Raw genomic sequence first — 20,612 nt, 5'->3', positions numbered from 1 at the left:
TTGGCTGCATGCTGAGTTCCCGAAGCCCCGGCTCCCCACCCCCCACTCCCAGCTTTCCCTGCTGCCCCTCTTTTAGTTTCTGTTAATCAACTGAAATCAGTGCATCTCGATTTTATGTTTCTGCTCCGTGATTGGTCAGTAATTCCCGCTCTGCACTACACGGATTGGCTCACTAACGCTTACTTCTACAATTTTATTTTGTACAGGGACAGTGCACATTCATTAACATTTCTGTAAATGTGCCAGAGTTAGCCAAGAGGCTATTTTTCATCTGTAGTCCCTGGACAGATTTTAAAAGTCAACCTAAAACACATTTCATTTAAAACATGCAACACACATTACTGGAATACAATGAAGAGACTTTCTGTAAATGACCCACCATATCAGCCCCCCCCCCCCCATCCTACCTTCCTGGTCTTTCACATATCACTCACCAATGTAATAGCATCTATAGCAGTAACCATTTGTCTCTCACCATACTAATCAAGCACAGACACTAACACTCACCAGCTGCAGGGACAGTTTTTGGTTCCTAGTAACCCAAATGTCTTCCTGGGGTGGAAACGTCCACAAACTCTGCATCTCATCCACTCTCACGGTCACTTCCATCAGCTGCCTGTTCGCATGGGTCGCATATCAGGCCGAGAAATATCATCCTATATCACATTTTCTATCATGCGCTGGCTCTCCTCCTGCTGGTGGAGGCTTTGTGTTAGTCTGTGTGACATGGGCTTCTCTGTGTGTGGAAGAAGAGATGGGTGGTGAAGCAGGGCCATCCTGCAGTGAGCGTCTCTGGAAATGGGCTTTTATTCATTTCTCGGTCAAGTATCTGTGACTGTTAGCAGAGGAGGAAGACGTACATGGTACCAGAGTGTAGGAATACTCTGTTACAGTAAAAGTCCTTCATTCAAAATGTTACTCAAGTAAAAGTAGAAAAGTATTGGCATCAAAATAAACTTAAAGTACCAAAGTAAAAGTACTCATTATGCAGATTGGTCCAGTCCAGAATAATATAATAATGATGAAGACAGTTTGAGTAAAGAAACATGTCATTTTCTTTAATGTGTCAATTTTTAACTCATAATACAATATTGTGACTCCCACAGCTGACGTGTCCTGTAAGATAAGATCAGCTAGCAGTCACATGATTCTCTTGCAGGTTATGTACACCTTTGTAGAATTTAAAGAACCCTTCATCACAGATCTACATGGGGAAACATGATCTGTGTTGATGTGTAATAGCATCAACACAAAACCAACTGAACATTGTGACAAGTTTCCTGTTGTGCGTTGGTGACTCTTGTTGGTGCTGCACTGTTGGCTGTCTCTTTGTGTTTGCCACACAACAACCCCCGGACCTGATGACCTAACATAACCTCCTTTTCCCTTAACATGGCTATCTCTCCTGGGGAGTGGTGGAGCAGAGGTGCTCTGACAGACTGGGAGCGCGTAGTGTTGACATGGTGATGGCTTCCCCTGGGATACAGGTGACTGACACACACACACACACACTGTTATTGACAGTCTTCCTCTCTCTTCCAGTCCCCTGACGCAGTGGAAGAGCTGCAGTTCATCGACGACGGCTCTAGCAACCCAGGTTAGTACTGCAGATATGCAGTCAGTCAAATGAAACAAAAACAGGTTGAGTGAAAGGAATGAGCGTGAGGAAACAGTGTGTGGACATTAAGTTACTCATTTATTACCCGTTCTATTCCCTTTCATTCAGGTGACTACCTGGGATAAGCAGCTCCTATTGGTAGGATCGTGTGTGTGTGACTATCTATGAGATGTGTGCATTTATACTCTAACATGCCAGTTGTGTGGCCTAACACTGTGGTTCAGGTGTTAAGAAGGGTGTGCTTCGCTTGCTGCTGCCCTTCACATCTGATGCTGGATCAGACTTCCTGTTTAAACTAATGACCTCAGTCTAACCACGACCCAGATGTGCATGGATTTGTTGATCTAATTAGTTATAGGAACATAGTTACTAGGAAGCTTTGGGTGGTTTTATTATTATGTTTACATGCAAACCAGGTTAGTCAGCTGACTTTAACTATTGTAGTGGTGACTGATTTTTCTTACCGTACACATGTCAGTGTCGCTCTGAATTATTTTTGAACATGAGGACACATTCATAGATGTCAGTATGTCCTTTCTGTTACTCGACACCTCCTTTATTGTAACTGCCTGAATGAGTTTGCATATTGCATGGAAGTAGGGGCTTTTACTTAAAGAGCCTGTGACACGGGTTTCACCCATCATCTAAACCCATCAATTTTAGTAAATATTGTCCCTTTGAAACCGTTACTGAACTGATTTGGGATATTTGTACTTTGATAACCATAAATCTCCAATTCATATTCTGGATCTTCTCGCGGATTCTTCAAGTCCCGCCAAATGATGTGTGACGTCATTGTGGGCACAGCGCTCCAGCTGCACCGTTCAGGATCCCAGCATCTGCATGTAAACGTACGACGGCGCACACAGCAGCAAGCTCAGACAGCGATGACAGTTTCATTTTGAACGTGTCTGAGAGCTCATGAGGCTGAAGGATCGGTTTATGTTGTATCTGTTAGAAGTTTAGGAATGAGGTGCGTCAATATGGGCGATCATACGGTCATGTAGCCAGTGGTGGACTGGGACTAACAATCATCCCGGGACTCTCGACCGGCCCACTTCTGTACCGCTAGTACATTTCAACGGGGGGAGTGGGGGATGTGCTAGTGACTTATCCGACCGGCCCATCGGGATTCATCCCCAATGGGGGGAGCCTCGCTGCAGGGAAACGGTGGACCTAGTGTCCCGATCGGAGTGGGAATAATAATAATCATAATCCGTGCATTTTATCCATTAATTTCCCCAACATTGTGGTAAAAAAAACACACGTTTAATGCATGTTGGTGTACTATAACTACAAAAAGCATCAAACAAACAATTTTTAATCATCATCCTCACGATCATTTAATGTATCATATGTTCGCCGAATTGACATGAAAGCACTAATAAATGTAGTTTAATCCACTTGAGTTTACAACTACAACAATAATCGATTTGTTTTTATATCACATCCGACGGGAGGAAATTCAGCAGCTCTCACTGCCGATTTTTAATCCTAATTTAATCATCATCTTCACCACGATCATTTATGTTTATTTTTGCCGAATATACTGTAGACAACTTCATTAAAGTGCATAAACTCAGTAATTCACCATTTCTATCGATCTTGCTGTTGTTTCACATGAACTACTTCTCTCCAATCTGCAAACTCATACAGGGAATTGTATCTAGACACTTGATTGTAAGCATTTTAGCATCCCCTCTGCTGGCAGCATTCTTTCCTGTCTGAAGGCTTTATCATGCACATGCCAATAATAAACCCAGTTAAGTGTATTTACATAGCCAAGAAATCCACTTACTGGAGAACCCCAACATGAAATCACAGTTTGTAACAAACGTTTCTTGATAAGGTATTGCCAATTAGATCTTGAGGTGGAGGGTTTAAATCAGCTGCTAAAGACTTTTGCTTGTTTCCAGCTGCTGATGTGAATGTGGGGCTTCCTGCGCAGGTTTCAGGGCTCCCCCACTTTGCTCCTCATTCTAACGCTCCACAGGGATCTTCTTTCCAGTTGTCTTCGTCTTTCTTCCCTTAGTCTGCAGCTGCCGCTGGGGAGTGATAGTTGTATAGAGAAGCTGAACTGCAGACGCTCGATAGATATGATGACTAAAGTTGTTCTTGTTTTTTTGTCTAGTTCCCGCTGTGAGCCCTGAGGCTGAGGTGCCCCCCCCGCTGCCTGCCACCTCGGCCCTGGGGGAGATGGCCCTGTACAGCAACAAGCGCAAACTGAGGCAGGGCCGCCGCAGCCTGGAGACCGCCGTGCCCACGTAACGGCTCACTGAGAGGAGAGAGCCCACGACATGATGTGCGCGCACACACACACACACACACACACACACACTAAGATGCACTGTGGAACACAGAGTCACTAAACACTACACAGTAGAGCGAGATTTCCTCTCCCATATATAACCACTGCAGAGACGACACTCATATCCTGCTGCCAGTCTGTGGATGGCAGGTTGCTGAGCAGTCCCTACAGGGTAACAACCCTGTAGTGTGGTTAGCTAGCTGTCGCTACTTACAGACCATTCTCTTTTTGTTGTTGTTGTACACTCGGTTTACCAAGTAGAAGCTTATCTATTTTAAAAAGGAAGCGGCCGAAGTTTTTATTTTTTTTATTTTTGCACCTCTAACGATTTTGCTGTTTAAAAAGAACATACTGGAAGAGAAAAGAAATGGGTCATAGCTATACTAACTTGTTGAATGATATTTTTAGCCTTTCAGTGACTAGATTGTAAAAATGTCAGGGGTTTCTAGAGACTCGGACAGGAGTGTATATATTAATTGAGGGAACATCCTGCTACCTTCAGTCACAAATTGTGGAGAGCTTTTTAAAAACACAAAAACAATACATATCTTTATGCACTGCCACCTATCAGCTTTTAAAGAACATATATCTTAAGTAATTTATTGTTTTTAGCGTTTTACTCAAATTGAAAGGCCCTCTGTTTTAACCTCCTTTGCTTTTGGGAGTGCATGACTGATGGTTATCGTAATGTATCTTTAAATACTAAACTAATTCATTTCACTTTATGTACACTTATGAATTCACATTTTTAGAGAAGCATATCAATAATTAGATCTCTTGATATCTGTTGCTCACGGTAGTTGGTCATACCTGTGATTGTTACATTCCCCATTGAGAGAATCTGACTACACTAAGCGGGCAGTTTTTACAGATAAACATATCACACGTTTGGAACCAAGTATCATTTAATAATTAACGGTACTCACCCTGCCCTGTTTAGGGTCTTATTTTTTTATCTTGCAATGTGAATCATTTGTATCCTTAATTATCTGGAGGTATTCCAGAGTGATGTGAAGGTAGCAGGTGTTTTATTTTTTCTGTCTATTTAAATCTGACGCCACTGAAAAATCATTTTATTATTGTGTGAATAATGTACAAATACTGAAAGGAAAGCAAACGTCGGGTTGAAACTGAGTGAGTCTTACAGGCTTGGTGCTGGGATGCTCTCTGCATGTATATTGGTTTGTTAATGGAAGAGCTGCGGGGGTCAGAAGCAATTAGAAATCCCCCTCAAGACATTGTTCAGTTCACTGCTCCACATGCTGTCAGTTTATGTATCTGATGGGTATTTTTGCAGAATCACAGCATAGTAGCATTGTTTTAATTTAAAGTAGGGTCTTTTAATCATAGCTTTCCATGTTGCTCTCACTGACTGAAATTCAGTTTGTTTGATAACATTTGCAATGGTTGATATCTTCTTTTTTTTACTTGCAGTAGGTAATTCTTTTTTTTCAGATGGGTTTCACTACATTAATGCAGTGTTTCAAGTTGTTGTGTTTATTCTTTTGTCTCGAGTCCTTTTTTGGGACTTTTACTTGCAAATATGTCAGAGGGAAAGGGTCAGAAGTTCTAGGGTCAAGGGTTAGAGCTCACAAGACTGTAACTAGTGAATTTGTACAACCAAAGAAGTCTATTTTGTGGTTCAGGAATAATAAATTTTACTTTTCATTTAAGAAGCTGATCTGTTGTGTAGAGTCTTTTTTGCTTGATTAATGCACTGATTGAATGAAGAAAGACTCCAAGAGAAAAGAAGATGTGGAGACCATAGCTCACCAAAATGTAGTTTTTACATAAACTCACTTAGCTAACGGGGGGGAAGTGTTCTCTGTCCGGACCCTGAAGACGAGCTCCTCTGCTCTGGAGTGACGCACAGCGACCGGGTGTTCCTCTGCGGAGACATTACTAAAGGTTACACTTTCTGCACATTGTTGATAATCATATCTCTACTTAACTCTGGATGGAGGCTACACAAAGGTGATTGGTGTAAACACAGACCTCTATCACTATTCTTGTAATATAATTTAATGAAATAAGTCGTTCAAACCCACCCTTCTCAGCATTCTGTAGCGGGCGTTGTGGAAGGACTCAGAGCTGGAGCTCTCAGGAGGAAGCTGGTTATCATCACACTGATATTAACAAGTCAGAACCAACATTTAGTTATATATTTTACTTAGTTTGTTTATGGAATACTACCAGAAGCATTACATAGTTTTGACCTCAGAAAGACTCACTTGATCAAGGGTGTTATCCATAGATGTCTCCAGATCCTCCTCGGGTACCAGGAAATACTTTTTATACCACTTCTCAAACTCTGGGACACAAACAAGCAATTGAGTATGTATGAGGTTTTGAAGCACCTATGAAAGCTCTGAGCTGTGCCATGTAAGAAGTTGATAAAGATATTTAGAGAACTGACCAGATAGCAGGCGCACCCTGCACTGATCCACCAGGTGCTGACAGTAGTTGATTTCTGCCTTGATGTCGTTCAGCACCTCATATCTCTGCCGGTACAGGGCCTTCAGCTCTCTGAGCTGGTTCAATAAGGTGTCATCTGGCTCCGAATACCGACCTTCATACAACAAATTAAAATAAGTCCTTAATGCTTATCTAAGCAAATATTATCAATTTAAATAAGAGAACTCTGCAATTCAGGAAGGTGAATGATTTGGTTTGATGTGTGCAGTTTTTTGTGTTGGCTCTCTAAATTGTCATTAATACGTAATGAACCCCTGGTATAGTTTACATTCCCAGTATATCATCAACATGTGATTGCTGTATAGAATGTTGAAAAACATCAGAAAAAATATCATACTTAAAAATGTCAAACATATTATAGTTTGTCAAAAAATATCAGAAGAATATACATGCTAAATAGTCATAGCATGTTGTTAATGTATACAACATGTATGTTGTTAAAAAGGTCGTATTATAATACATACTGTAAAAGAAAAATACATTGTGTAGTAGGTCAAAAAAGGTAATGAAAGTTTGTCATATTTTTCAACATGCTATATGACGACTTTCCTGTCCTTTTTAACGACATACTACACTACTATACCGTGCCTTATTCCCACATAAAATACCATGCTTTTTATGCATTTTTTCAATAATTAAAAATATCAAGAAAAAAACATAGTTTAATCTGTCATAACATACAAAAATATTTTTTAAAAGATCTTTGTATAGTATGTTGAAAATAGGTCTTCGAATAGTAGGGGGAACTATCAGAAAAATATAATATAGTAGGTCATAAATAGTATTTAAAGGTCCCATGTCATGGCCATTTCTACTGATCATATTTCCCCATTTTCAAGGGACCCCTTGAAAACGAGATGATGCATCTCAAGGGGTTTATCCCAATCAATACAAATGTCTATATATATTGTTGAGGTATACTAGAATAGATTTAAATTGTGCAATTTTCCAAACTCACATTGGTTTCTCATACAGCATCTCTGTAAAGTATGTGTATTCACCAGGTATTCACTCTGTCCTAAACGGCTTGTTGGAGCTCCTGCCCTGCCCCCTCCCCGTGAGCCCAGTGTGCTCTGATTGGTCGGCTCGTTGCGAGCGTTGCGGTGATACAGCGAGAACAAGCGAAACTCATCCTGAGCACACACAAACACTCACAGCCGAAGTAAAAACAATAAGTGTGGCTTGATATTGAGTAAGAAAAAGGTTTATAACGCTGTGAGAATGGGTCTGCGGAGAGCATTTCTCCACCATCCCAACTCGTCTATTACCAACGTTCAGGGAGCTCTATGCTCAATGGGGACTCCCTGTTAGTTAGCCAAGGGGTCATTTGTTGTTGATTTGGGTATTCACACGTCACAGAACCCAGGAAGAAAACAATGGGAAATGAGAAATCTCCAACGAGGCGTTCTGGGGCAGCACAGACAGGTATTTTCTGTGTTAGAGTTTTATTCGCTACAGGGTGTACTTTGAGGGTTTTTGACCCTGCAGACCGTTTACATGCATAAAAACCTTCATATCACACAAGGGGACGGGTAATAACCGGAAAAGCATGACATGGGCCCTTTAATAAAAAAGCCAAAATAAAGTAAATCAAAGGGTCATGTAATGATCCAAACATTTGAAGTACCTTTGCCTCCTCTCGTCTCCCTGTACTGCTGCATGGTGGCCGCGGTGCAGTCGATCTCTCTCTTCACAGCGTTGACCTTGTCAGTTAGCTGCCAATGAAGACTGCGGCGCTCCAGTAGCACGGCCTTGTTCTCCTGAAGGATGCGATTTAGCTTGCTGCCTCTGCCCATTTTAAAATCATCAAAGGCTTCCGCTTTGGTAAGAGTAGAGCTGGGCAGAGACAGCAATGGTATAAAACATCACATTACATTTACTGTGTAGGACTACCAACGATATCTGAGCTGACCCTTTTATAGCACAAACACATACTCAGGGTGAAAGGGTTCTTTGCCATTTGGTTGTGACTCCTGTGGTTCCTGGCTCTCCGTGTCTGGTTCCTGTAACTCCTGTTCCCTTTCGGGGCTCTGGACAGAATTCAGCTTTGGTTTGGAGGCAGAGTCTGAACGCTTCTTAGAGAGCGGACTCTCCTCTCCTTGTCTCTTGCTTTGGCTGGATAATCACATTGAGTGCGTCATTAGGAAAAGTGGTGTGTTTAAATCCAGGCATGCAAACTTATCAGGGTTGAAAGTGACAAATATATGTACTTATTATCTTTGAATACTTTAAAAAGACGATCAGAATCAGTCATCGGAGGAAAAAAGTTCAAACTAAATGTTCCCTTACCTCTGTTTGTCCTTAGACTTTTTAGTTTTGGCTCTGGTTGAACTCGGGCGCTGGGTGTTTTTGTGTGACACCTCAAAGCTGCCAGCCTCATCTTCCTCAGTGCTGCCTCTGGTATCCCACTCCTAAAAGAGTTTACAAAGTCAATTCTATAACACATAGGTTTGAGAAAGCTCTCTGATTGGTCAATAGGCGTGTTTGATTCCATGATCAAACAACGATCAAATAGAACGTGCCTAATCACAAAGTATCCAGTGGCCTACACACGCCACTAGCCTACCGAAACTACTTCCATGAGCCTACATCGTGTGGTTTCCATAGCGACGTTTAGCGACACAGCCGTTACACTGTTATACATTGTCTCTCGTTGGAAATCGGTAGCTACAAAATGTCAGATTTTAAAGTTAATTTTGATTTGTTGGGGGGCCTCAGTATTGATCAATGGTTGGACATGGACACAGACCACAAAACCAACGAAAGATTTGCGGCTGTTTCAACTGACGAGTTGAGTGCGTTGGAAAAAAAAAGTCGCAACGACAAGAGTACATTGGCGTCAACTACCTGGGCTGTCAAATGTCTCAAAGCATTCATAAAAACCCAGGAGGAAATGGTGGATTTCGGAACAGTGTCCAAAACGGAGCTGAACAGCTTACTTCGCCAGTTTTATGGAAGTGTTAGAAACACTAAGGGCCAGCAGTACGCTATTAGTACCTATGTCGGTCGGGCATGGTGTTTGATGAAAAACAATGAGTTTACCACCTCAAATAACGTGTTCTCCGGACTCATCAAGTCACTCAGAAGGGCTGGGCAGGACAAAACTGAACACCATCCCGCTATCACCAACGAGGACCTCGAAATCCTGAGGAAGTCCCGGGCCATGGACCCAAACACACCACGGGGCCTCCTCAACAAGGTAATAATAATAATAATAATAATAATAATAATAATAGCCCAATAATAATAGCTACTTTATTGATCCCCAAGGAAATTGTTTTTACAGTAGACATTTCCTACATTACATTACAGGTGTAGTTCGGAAGAAGAGGAAAGGAGGGCCTGAGGAAACTCACTCCACAATCTTTCGTGGTTAAACGAGATTCTGCAGGTGAGTTGATCAAACACGCGTTCTCCGGACTCATCAAGTCACTCAGAAGGGCTGGGCAACGAAAAAGTTGTTATCATTAAGCCTACAAGCTTTTATTATTATCAGGCTATTATTAGGGTCTGAGACCAGAGGTCGGCGAAGACGCTATTGAAATCGGTCACACACCAAAAACAGGGAAAACGACCGGCAAAAGCACAGAAAAGGTTCGGAAATCATGACGGCTGATAGGCCAACTCGCATAATTGATATCGTTACGATCAATTTAGTCGCTCGCAAAGCGAGCGATAACCATGCAAAACCCACAACAAACAGGGAAAACGAGGGGCAAAAGACCATTAAAAGTGGCCTAAATCATGCCAGTACGTAGCCCATGCGACTACAGTGAGGTGGGTGTATGTAATTGGTTCCGGAACTTTGTGTCAAAAATTGCATAGGCCACGCCCACTTCCGTTTTTAACGTAAACTCCCCCCACTTTAACTTTCACGTAAACGAACGAAACTCGCTACGCATATCTAGGGTGCGGAGACGAACCAAAAAGCCTCTTGGAGGGGTATAAAATAACGTACAGGAAGTCGGCCATTTTGAATTTTGTGTCGGAAAAACGCAATTTATCTCGTTTTTCGTCCTCCGCGCAAAATCTATCTTCTCCTAGGGACTTTATCCGTACGGCTCGAAATTCGTCGGGTAGCTTCTTGAGATATGGGTAATTTAAAGTTATTACGGACGTTTTTTTCATTCGCACGGCATAGCCGTTATTTGGCGCCAAAGTTCGCGTTCGCTCGATGCTAGGCGGTCCCTCGCCATGGAACACGATGATGTCATAACTCAAACTGACACGCTCAGAACGCCACCAAACTTCACATGATGGTTAACACTGCGGCCCTGAACAGCTCTAGGTCAAATCTGATGTTACCATGGCCACGGATCCTTCGCCATAAACAACGGTGTCGCTGTAAATCCAATGGACACGGTCCCATCGTCCCCCAATCTTCACTTTTATATCACCGGTCATGCTTCAACAGCTCTACGTGAAATCTGAAATCTCACCGTATGCTGTTTCCATGGCATCCCTCGCCAAAAAACCTGGTGTTGTCGTAATTCAATGGAAAATCGTCCAAACAGCACCAGACTTCAGACTATCATTGATGGTCCGGCCCTCAACAGCTCTATGTCAATTAGGGGATGTCATCATATGCCGTTGCCATGGTAACGCATCCCTCGCCAAAAAACCTGGTGTTGTCGTAATTCAATGGAAAATCGTCCAAACGGCACCAGACTTCATATGATGGCTAATGGTCCGGCCCTCTACAGCTCTACGCCAATTATGGAATGTCATCATATGCCGTTGCCATGGCGACAGATCCCTCGCCATGAAACATGGTGTTGTTGTAATTCAATGCAAAATCGTCCAAACGGCACCAGACTTCAGACTATCATTAATGGTCCGGCCCTCAACAGCTCTACCCCAATGATGGGATGTCATCATATGCCGTTTCCATGGCACACAATCCCTCGCCATGAAACATGGTGTTGTTGTAATTCAATGGAAAATCGTCCAAATGGCACCAGACTTCAGAATATCATTAATGGTCCGGCCCTCAACAGCTCTATGTCAATTAGGGGATGTCATCATATGCCGTTGCCATGACAACACATCCCTTGCCATGAAACACGGTGTTGTCCTAATTCAATGGAAAATGGTCCAAACTGCACCAGACTTCAGATGACAGTTAATGGTCTGGTCCTCAACACCTCAATATGACAATAGTGAGGTTTCCTCAAAAGCGGTTGCCATGGCAACGCATTCCTTGCTGTAAAGCAAGATATTGCTATAACTCCTGTGTAAATGGTAAAAAAGGGTTCAAATGTCACATGTGTGCTAACCGTCAAGCCCTCCAGACATATATGTGTCAGTTTTGAGATTTCTTCAAATGTCGTTGATATGGTAACAAAATGGTCGCCGTGAAACATGGTTCTCATAATTCCAGTTAACATGCTCCAAACAGCACAAAACTTCACAGGTTTGATAACGATGCAGCCCTCAACACAACTAAGCATATTATGGGGTGTCATCAAATGCCGTTGCCATGGGGACAGATCACTCGCCATCAAACACAATGTTTATGATACTACTGTAACTCCTAAATACATTATCCGATCGGCCTGAAACTTCCCACGTTTGCCAACGGCCGAGTCCTCGAGATATCTGCCTGACGTCGACGTGCGGACAACAGCCTGCGGAGCGTCGAAGACCCGCTCAACGCTACTTGCAGCTTTAATTATTATTATTATTATTGTTGTTGTTCTTATTATATTGTTCTTATTATTATTATTATTATTATTTCATCATTGTTATTATTTTTGCTGTTGCTTGAAACGAAAAATCATAAATGCAACAATGACAGGGAGCGCCAGAACAGGAGAGGGGCAATATTTGAGGAGCTTCGTTCGAGGCCTACCTATCAACACTGCCCGAATCAGCAAAGGCTTTCTACCACCATCCAAGGAAGTCGGTGAAGCCTGGGGATGCGGTGTGGCATGGAGCCCTTGGGGGTGAACAGCCTGGGGTCCATGATGACCCGCATTAGTGAAGAGTCTGGCACTGCTACGCGTTACAAACCATTGCGTCAGAAGCACCTGCATACAGCGGCTGGCGGAGGCAGGGTTGGAGGTCAGAGAAATCATGTCCGTTTCACCCACACACTAACCTCCTTTTCCCCTCTCTCTCCAAGTGAGGTTCTTACCCTCATTACCTCTGCCCGCCCTACCACCTGTCCTCTGGACCCTATCCCTTCAAACCTCCTTCAGACTATCGCTCCTGATATTCTACCGTTTCTCACCCATTTCATCAACACTTCTCTAACTTCTGGTCACTTTCCAAACAGTCTCAAGGAGGCAAGAGTAAACCCTCTCCTAAAGAAACCCACTCTCAACCTGTCTGATGTTATAAACTACAGGCCTGTCTCTTCCTGTCTAAAACACTTGAACGCGCTGTCTTTAAACAACTCTTCTGTTATCTCCATCAGAACAACCTTCTGGATCCGCACCAGTCTGGTTTCAAGGCAGGTCACTGCCTGCAGTTTGCTTTTCAAACTGGGACAAGAAAACAGCGGAGAAGTAACGGGCTTTTTACGCAGCGGTCCAGACATAGACATCAAACGGCAACACATATTCAGTGTGCAGTTCCTTTGGCATTAGGGCAGGGATATCTAGATACTATCCAAGGTTTGACATAATGAATTGTGCTACTTTTAAAGCAAGCAACGATGTTTTCAAATATGTAATCAAAAAGGTCAGCAGAAACGCTATCAACCTATATTGCTTGATTTGACTTGTCCGTTTTATAAATATACATTTCTTCCATTACGAAACAAACTTACAAAGAAAAAAATGGAAACATTTAAGATTAACTTCGACCTCCGGGGGGGTCTTACTATGGAGGAGTGGATTGAGGAGTGCCTATCTCCAGAAAAAAAAGCACCTAAACAACGACATGCAGAGCTAAGAGCAGGTATAGGCCAACTGGAAAAGTACCTCCATTCAAAAGCTTTCTTGAAACAAAGCAGATAAATTATGACCGTTAGTGGCCACAGGTGCGAAAGCTCTCTCCAGAGCCCGAATCTCGGGGACCGGAGAAAGTGGAGCAATACTCTCGCCACGCCAAGCAACAGCCTAGAACAACCTCAACAAGTAACCACGTAAGCCAGGGATGGGCAAATGGCGGTCCCCACCTCCTCTTTTTGCGGCCCTCAGATTAATTTATAAACAACGTAATTAATTTCCTAGTTCCGTTGCGAGTTGCGTACATGATTTCAAATACCGGCCAGCGGGTTGACATGTGTCTGTGTTGACATTCTCCTTATTGTGGAATAAGGGGAATGCAAGTGTTCAAGTTAGACAACTAACGTCTGGGTTAGTGTTCTTGACTTCATGTTCATGTCCTCTTAATGGTTAATCTCAATGCACACACATTTTCCGTGCTTTCCAATAGTTTAAAATTGTTTTATTCCACTGTTAAATAACCTGTTCAATACAAACATGCCACTTGTGTAAATTAAATAACATTTCTGTGAACTGATATTTGCTTAGTGAGCTTATTAGAGGATGTTCCCTGAAAGATTGTAAAATGTCATTGAAGATGTCAGAGTCACATACATGGAATTTGTGTGTGTGTGTGTTCCAAGTGAATATGCGGCCCCCTGGTGGCCAGTACATCAATTATGTGACCCCCACCACCATCAAAGTTGCCCATCCCTGACGTAAGCCATTCTACTGATGCTGGACAGCTTTTCAGTCGGTGCACAATAAACGGCAACATACAAATGAATGTAAATAAATAGCCAAATAATGGATCAACGCTCTCTGTCTATTATGTTCGCTAGCGGTTAGTGTTGTTGCATAGCAACTATGTTTTGTGCAGAAGGCAACGGAGGGACTATTTTATTTTGAACATCATTACATAATTTACTAATAAAAACTATTTAAATTAGAGTGTGTATTTTTCTTTCATATTGCCACACTTGGTAACCGTTTTTATAAAAGCAATAGCTCACTTCAGGCCGTGATATATGCTCATTATATCACAGCTAAGGAGGTTGAACCACGCGCCTAAGCTGTGATATAATGAGCATATACCACGGCCTGTCGTGAGCTATTGCTTAAATATATCACAGCACAATTATAGTGAATTGTTTACCAAACAGGCTGTCAGTAAATAAATGAACACCCACAACAACTCTTCATTTCCACGAGATGGCATGAACAGTGAAGCAGAAGTAGATTGACCTTGACAGCAGGTGTATCAGCTCTTTGGTTTTCCTCCCCCAAGTTGTAGGTCTGACGTAATCGAGCATTCACCTTCTGCTCCTGTCCCCTGCTCACAGACATAAATAAACATGTGGAATGACTTACTATTAACATTATCTAAAGAAACCCTACTTGTTTAAGGTTGTTGATTTCAAAAGGGTAGATGAGACTTACTGCACAGCCAGCTTGAACTTGGCGAATAATGCTTGGACCTGACTGACACTTATGATCTGTAATTAGATGTCATGCAGAAAGAGATTTAAAGCCTTCAAGTGTAGATTCTAAAATGTTGTGTTGTTGTGTTTCTGTACATCTTCTCACACTGATTTCCTTCAGGCTTCCCTCCAGGTACTTCTGAACCTGGCTGTCGATCTCGGCCAGCTGGGCCTCAGACAACGGATCGTACAGTACGCTGGGCCGGTCCACCTAGTGAAGTGTGAATATTAGTCATTTACCTTCTCATGTGAAGCAACTGAAATGTGTTTGGGAAACCAAATGGCATCAAAATGCCATTACTATGATTGCCCCGCTACTGTAGGCTTTTTTAAATGATCTGCAGGCTCATTTTTCAAGTTGCCAATTAGCTAAATAAAAAAACAGGACAATTGACAAAGACATAACAACGTGCAATTTTCATAATAGCTCTACTCACCAATGTATTACCGAAGGACAGTTCCTCTTTCAGCATCTGTACGGCCTTCTTTAGCTTCTTGATCTGAGCCTAATCACAACAGAACGTTTCATGAGATCACTCTGTTTTCTGATGACTGACAGAGTATATCAAACATGTAGTAAAATAATACAAATGTATGATTCCTAGCTGAGTTTTCATATCATATTTTTTGGTAAGTGTCATTGCCTGTGAACTTACAGCTGGATCCATGTGTTCATTGACAGCAGGATTTGTCCGGATGCACTTCATTCTGCTGGCAAAACGCAGTGTAGAGAGCTGCAAAGGATATTTCTTATCATCCAGAGATTATATGACATCATTTACTATTTTTTGGTATTATATAATATATTCCACTCCTTACTGTTTCTTCTATCTGAGACGCCTCACCGTAGATGTTTGCCACAAGCACAGTGTTGCAGTTCCCTCCTGAAAAATAAATGTTTTTCAAGTATTAGTACACAGAGAAAAAAACATATAGACCATCAAATATCAGCTAACAGCGTTGTTAGAAGTGAAGGGGCCAGCAGTCTCACCCAATGAGTCCTTGAGGGCATGAGTGAGTTTAGTCTGTCTGAAGGGAACGTGGTCTCTGCGACGGTCGGCCAGGGCCAGGATGGCCTGCTCCAGGAAAGACAACGACTTGTTGATGTACATGGCTTCCTTGAACATCTGACCCTCTGACTGGAAGAGCAGGAAGGTGGCATTACATGAAGTTAGACCACGGATCATTCTAAAAAGACTACATTTAGCTATTCTTCATAAAAGTGAAATAGACTCGGTGACTCTAAAATCCCAACTCGACATGACTTTATTCAAGTGGTGAAACATGTTAGAACGTGCATATTATGCAAAACGAACTATTTTAATATGTGAACTGGTAAAGTCAGACAGTCTCAGACTCACCCCAGTCTTTCCCAGCCTCTCTGACCCAGCTAAATCCACCAGGTTCAACTTGGAGGTGACATACTTCGCATCAGACAGAGTCCGTGAGCGAGACTGAGAATGGGAAAGACATTTCCTTCTGCTTAAAATCGTATGCATATTTAAACAAAAAAACACCACAGAAAACAATAAAGCAAAACATTAAAAGGTATTTCTTTAGGCATACCTCTAAATGCAAAGTGAAGATACAGTGGGACCTGGAGGAGTTCCTGTTCAAGGCATGAGATCCAATAACGCGATTCATCTCACCCTGAACAAAGAGAAAACAGTTTTGTGAAGGGTCAATTATAAAATGTGGTATACAAAATATACAGCTCCCACCATCAAAAACCCATTCAAACAACTGCATAAAAAATAGGATTAAAATAGAATGAAATACTAGTTAATAGTAATACACTTTCAAATGTTTTGCTGTGGTCATGTGTTCAGTGGAAACACGGCGGCGTGCGTTGAAGCTTCAACGCTTCTTCCCATTCACTTTGAATGGGGTGACGTCACGCTTTGCCGAACTGCATTGTGGTTCCGTTGCTTCGCTTTGCTAGCGTTGCTCGCTTCAAAAGTTGAGCCATGTTCAACTTTTGAAGCTTCGACGGAAGTGCCAGCCAATCAAATCATATGTCAGTACAAGCTCTAGCCAATCAAACTGCGTGCTTGTGTGTCCGGGGCGGGAGATTTATGTGATTGGTTGTTGGTCGAGTTTCAGACACGCCCACCGGCAAGCTTCAACGCACGCCGCCGTGTGGACGCTGCGTTACGGTATGTCCACATGGCAGCATCGCGTTGAAGCTTGCCGGTGGGTGTGTGTGGCGTGCGACCAACAACCAATCACAAAAGCACGCAGTTTGATTGGCTAGAGCTTGTACTGGCATATGATTTGATTGGCTGGCGCTTCCGTCGACGCTTGAAAAGTGTCTTTTCTCAACTTTCGAAGCGAACAACGGAGGCAAAGCGACGCAACGGAAACACAATGCAGTTCGGCAATGCGTGACGTCACCCCATTCAAAGTGAATGGGAAGCGTCTCCGTTGAAGAACGCAACGCTGCCGTGTGGACGTACTGTTATAAAAAAAAAATGCTACTTGACCTATGGATCAACAGTTTAAAACATTAAAACAATGTCATTTTGTGTTTGCTGGTCAAATGAAGACATGCACCTCGAACAGCAGGTTCAGAGCCTCCTCCTCACTGTGGACCGGGTGAAGGGACAGACCTCTGATGAACACTCCGCTGCCTGGCTCCTCACTAATCACCATACTACGTGGACTGGGGTGTGCTGCGCTTTGCAACGAGGCCAGCAGGTCCACCAGGGTCTCATTGTAGATCTCCAAGTAGGACAGGTATACAGAGAAAGTGTGCTCAGTCCTTTTCTGCACCTCCTGAAACACCTGAATACCATATGAGAGGTCAGGGGTGCCCAAACTTTTTTCACCGAGGGCCACATACTAAAGTTGAGGTATATTGCCTCATAAGTAAAGTTATAAGTTAGTAAAATCAATGAAATGTAGGTAAATTATGCTTGTTACTTGAATATGCCTTAAGAAAAAACTGCCTATACATCCCAGCTCTCCAGAGGGCTTCATTTGTTTTGTAGCAGCTCATCCCTTAAAACAGGAGCCTCAGATTGATTACAATAAGGGGAAATAGGAAGGGTATATTTCAAGCTTGTTATACACATAAGTTATTGGGCTTTTTTCTTAACAACTTTTCAACAAAAAAAAGAATTCTACTTTAATTGACTGTATTACTTTGAAAAATGGGCTCATTAACACATGAATACTACTGTGTAATATATGTTATGTCACATATATATTTAAGATGTACAATACAAGACATGCACAAGTTTAATTTGTGGGCCATATTTCATTATAGTTTTTTAATCTGCTGAGGGCTGATTCAAAATGGCCCCCGGGCTGTAGTTTGGACACCCCTGGTTTAAGTGGAGCAGTCAGGATGTTTCAGATGCACTTTCACATAGTGCGAGTTACCTCCTGAATGGCCCGAGGAATGATGCCTCTCTGCTTGTATGATTCTGTGGAGCCTGTCATGGTGTATGTCTTTCCTGCACCCGTCTGCCCAAAACACAGCACAGTGCCTGAAAGACACACAGGGAGTTTATTAGACCGTGTTGTTCTCTGGCTCAATAAAGAAAAAATGATGCATTAAACTTGCTTATCAGGTATAAACTCTCGACTACACATAACACAGTTTTATGTAGATTAACAGATTTACCATTATAGCCATCCAGTGCTCCCAGCACCACCCGTCTGCAAACTCTGGTGTACACCTCTTCCTGGGATACATCCTGCAGGACGCCCTCCAGTCGGAATGACCAGGAACTCCGCTGAATCTTTCTGGAGCAGAGGGGCTTCTTGGTGTCTTTCTTGTGATGAATATTCACTGTCTTAACATAATAAAAGTTTTGAGTGTACCAAACTAAATCAAAAGTTAAAGTTAACTTTAATGTCAATCTTCCAGTTTGTGTGTACAAACAGAGATCGAAATACTGTTTCCCACAATCCCGAATATAAAAACAAATGTATATAGAATATAAAAATGTGTGCAAATATGTATGTATATACATATATACAATCAAAGACACATTTAGACCTAAATAAAAACACAGTCATACAAAATAAGAGGCACTTCAATATTTTGAGAATGTACATTAGTGCAGATTGTCCATCGAATGTACAAAAATAAATATTAGTGCAAGATTGTCCATATAATTATTATTATTATTATTAACTCCATGAAATTATGCCACAACATTTATAGAGGTTTCAAATGTAAGGAAAACAAGATGAAGTGCCAAATGAAATACCAATTATTAATGAAGTCAGGCTTAATAGCAGTATTGTTAGAAAAGACTGCAGTAGTTTCAAATGGGTGTATATCCAACTAGCAACCGACTGTGTGTGTTGAGCATCCAGGGCTGCAACCAATAGTTAATGTCATTAACATCAAAATGAATCGGTTGTTTTATCCATTTTCAATTAGTTGGTTGGTCTATAAAATGCCATGGTGTCTTGAAATGGCTTGTTTTGCCTAACCAACAGTCCAAAAACTAGAGATATTGCATTCACTATACAATGTTTTACCTTGAAACCTTTATTTTTGAATATCTGAGATGGAACCAGTGGCATTAGCGCCTAACATAACAATGAATGATTGAGCGATTAAACAAACAAACATTAAACCAGTTGCAAATGAATAAAGCAACTACCTTACGCAACATACTGACTCAGTATAACTTTAGAAATGTTGTCATAGAAAGACAGGAACAGCTCCTAGTAAAACAGTGATGGAATGCTTTCCTACATTAAATTGCTTGCTAAGCATCATGCATAACAACAGGCACTTATCAGGACCTTGGAACTTGACACCTAGCATTATGAATTGGTGCCATCATTCATTAAAGTGATTGCACCTGTACCCTTTTTTGCTTTGACACATCGGCATTGGTGTTATGACTGACATAAAAAGGCCTCTAAGGCAAAAGTTACTGTGGTTATATTTGTGAAAGTTGTGGTTTGGCCCCAATAAACCCTAGCTAATAAGACTATCGTTTTATTTGGATTTACCGAATTAACGTCAACCGGTTTAAATTAGCCGGCTTCACGTGATTGACTTGCAAACAACCAGAATCATGCTTGCTGGGAAAATATAGTTTGAAGTTACATTTTTAACCTCAATACAAATATATATAAAAAAAAAAAAAAAAAATCAACGGGAAGTTAAATAAACTTTAATTCCGACTAAAATGTGGTTTACCTGTCCGTCAGGAAGACATTCAATAATGTCTTGGGAGAAGTTCGCCGTTGGTCTGATCCGGACATACACTCCGACCTCACCGCTGTGAGCCTTCATATCCCCTCAACAGAAACACGACGACAACACTACAAAACTCAAGTTGAGTGCCTTTAAACCTGCGTCAGACTCGCGGATATTTTTAACTAAATCCACCTGAACTAAAAGAATCAGGTCTTATCAGGTAAGAATTGCTCATTTTAGCTCACTTTATCAGCTACAGTACATCTCCTCTGTTCACCTTCTGTGGTTTCCATTCAGCGTCATGGCAACTCCTGTGCGCGCGCAGAGGCAGAGCGGCGCCAGTGCAACCTCAGCTACATCGATTTTGTCGCGTGCTTACTGCTCTCCGTGCCACAGCTCTGCTGAATGGAGCGGAGTTGTAGGAGTCTAAAGAGGGAAATTATGATTTATCTGCTGATATTGCATATTATTATTTCATTGGCCCTCTTTTTGTTTTTTGTTTGGGGTGAGGAGAAGGGAGGAAAGTTGGGAATTAAGGGAAGGGAGGTAATCTTGCCAAATAGAAATCAGGGTTTGATATAACATTGTAAATTACGTTAAAATATGCATAACTAAGTCCACAAAGTAT

General features: G+C 41.9%; 2 protein-coding genes across 9 annotated transcripts in view; one reads left to right on the top strand and one right to left on the bottom strand.

Moving 5' to 3' along the window:
• Nucleotides 1-5,607, top strand: part of scrib (scribble planar cell polarity protein) — an 80,336-nt gene extending 74,729 nt beyond the window's left edge. For all 6 annotated transcript variants that reach the window (XM_034108687.2, XM_034108692.2, XM_034108691.2 and 3 more), the window contains 2 exons: nucleotides 1,543-1,597; nucleotides 3,750-5,607. In XM_034108687.2, coding sequence (XP_033964578.1) covers nucleotides 1,543-1,597; nucleotides 3,750-3,886 — 192 coding nt within the window. In that variant the 3' untranslated portion in view covers nucleotides 3,887-5,607. The remainder of the gene's footprint in view (nucleotides 1-1,542; nucleotides 1,598-3,749) is intronic.
• kif9 (kinesin family member 9) lies at nucleotides 14-20,343 on the bottom strand. Of its 3 annotated transcripts, none has more exons than XM_034108696.2 (21): nucleotides 19,985-20,343; nucleotides 18,443-18,614; nucleotides 18,199-18,305; nucleotides 17,368-17,535; nucleotides 16,381-16,464; nucleotides 16,176-16,268; nucleotides 15,806-15,953; nucleotides 15,634-15,698; nucleotides 15,471-15,548; nucleotides 15,252-15,320; nucleotides 14,921-15,025; nucleotides 14,774-14,829; nucleotides 14,579-14,666; nucleotides 8,691-8,812; nucleotides 8,337-8,516; nucleotides 8,029-8,237; nucleotides 6,343-6,495; nucleotides 6,158-6,237; nucleotides 5,975-6,052; nucleotides 5,727-5,814; nucleotides 14-1,491 (listed from the first exon to the last, which is right to left on the bottom strand). In XM_034108696.2, exons 1-20 carry the CDS (start codon nucleotides 20,078-20,080, stop codon nucleotides 5,731-5,733), a joined length of 2,235 nt encoding a protein of 744 aa, XP_033964587.1. In that variant the 5' UTR covers nucleotides 20,081-20,343; the 3' UTR covers nucleotides 14-1,491; nucleotides 5,727-5,730. The 3 variants fall into 3 exon arrangements, with proteins under 3 accessions (XP_033964587.1, XP_033964584.1, XP_033964586.1); XM_034108693.2 differs by having other exon boundaries at nucleotides 15-1,491; nucleotides 17,368-17,598; XM_034108695.2 differs by lacking the exon at nucleotides 14-1,491 and adding an exon at nucleotides 1,523-1,604 and having other exon boundaries at nucleotides 17,368-17,598.
• Nucleotides 20,344-20,612: the final 269 nt, after the last annotated feature.

Source organism: Pseudochaenichthys georgianus, chromosome 20, assembly GCF_902827115.2.
Source record: "Pseudochaenichthys georgianus chromosome 20, fPseGeo1.2, whole genome shotgun sequence".
Classification (NCBI taxonomy): domain Eukaryota; kingdom Metazoa; phylum Chordata; class Actinopteri; order Perciformes; family Channichthyidae; genus Pseudochaenichthys; species Pseudochaenichthys georgianus.
The sequence above is the reverse complement of the archived record's forward strand: the minus strand, read 5'-3'. Positions and strand labels throughout refer to the sequence as shown.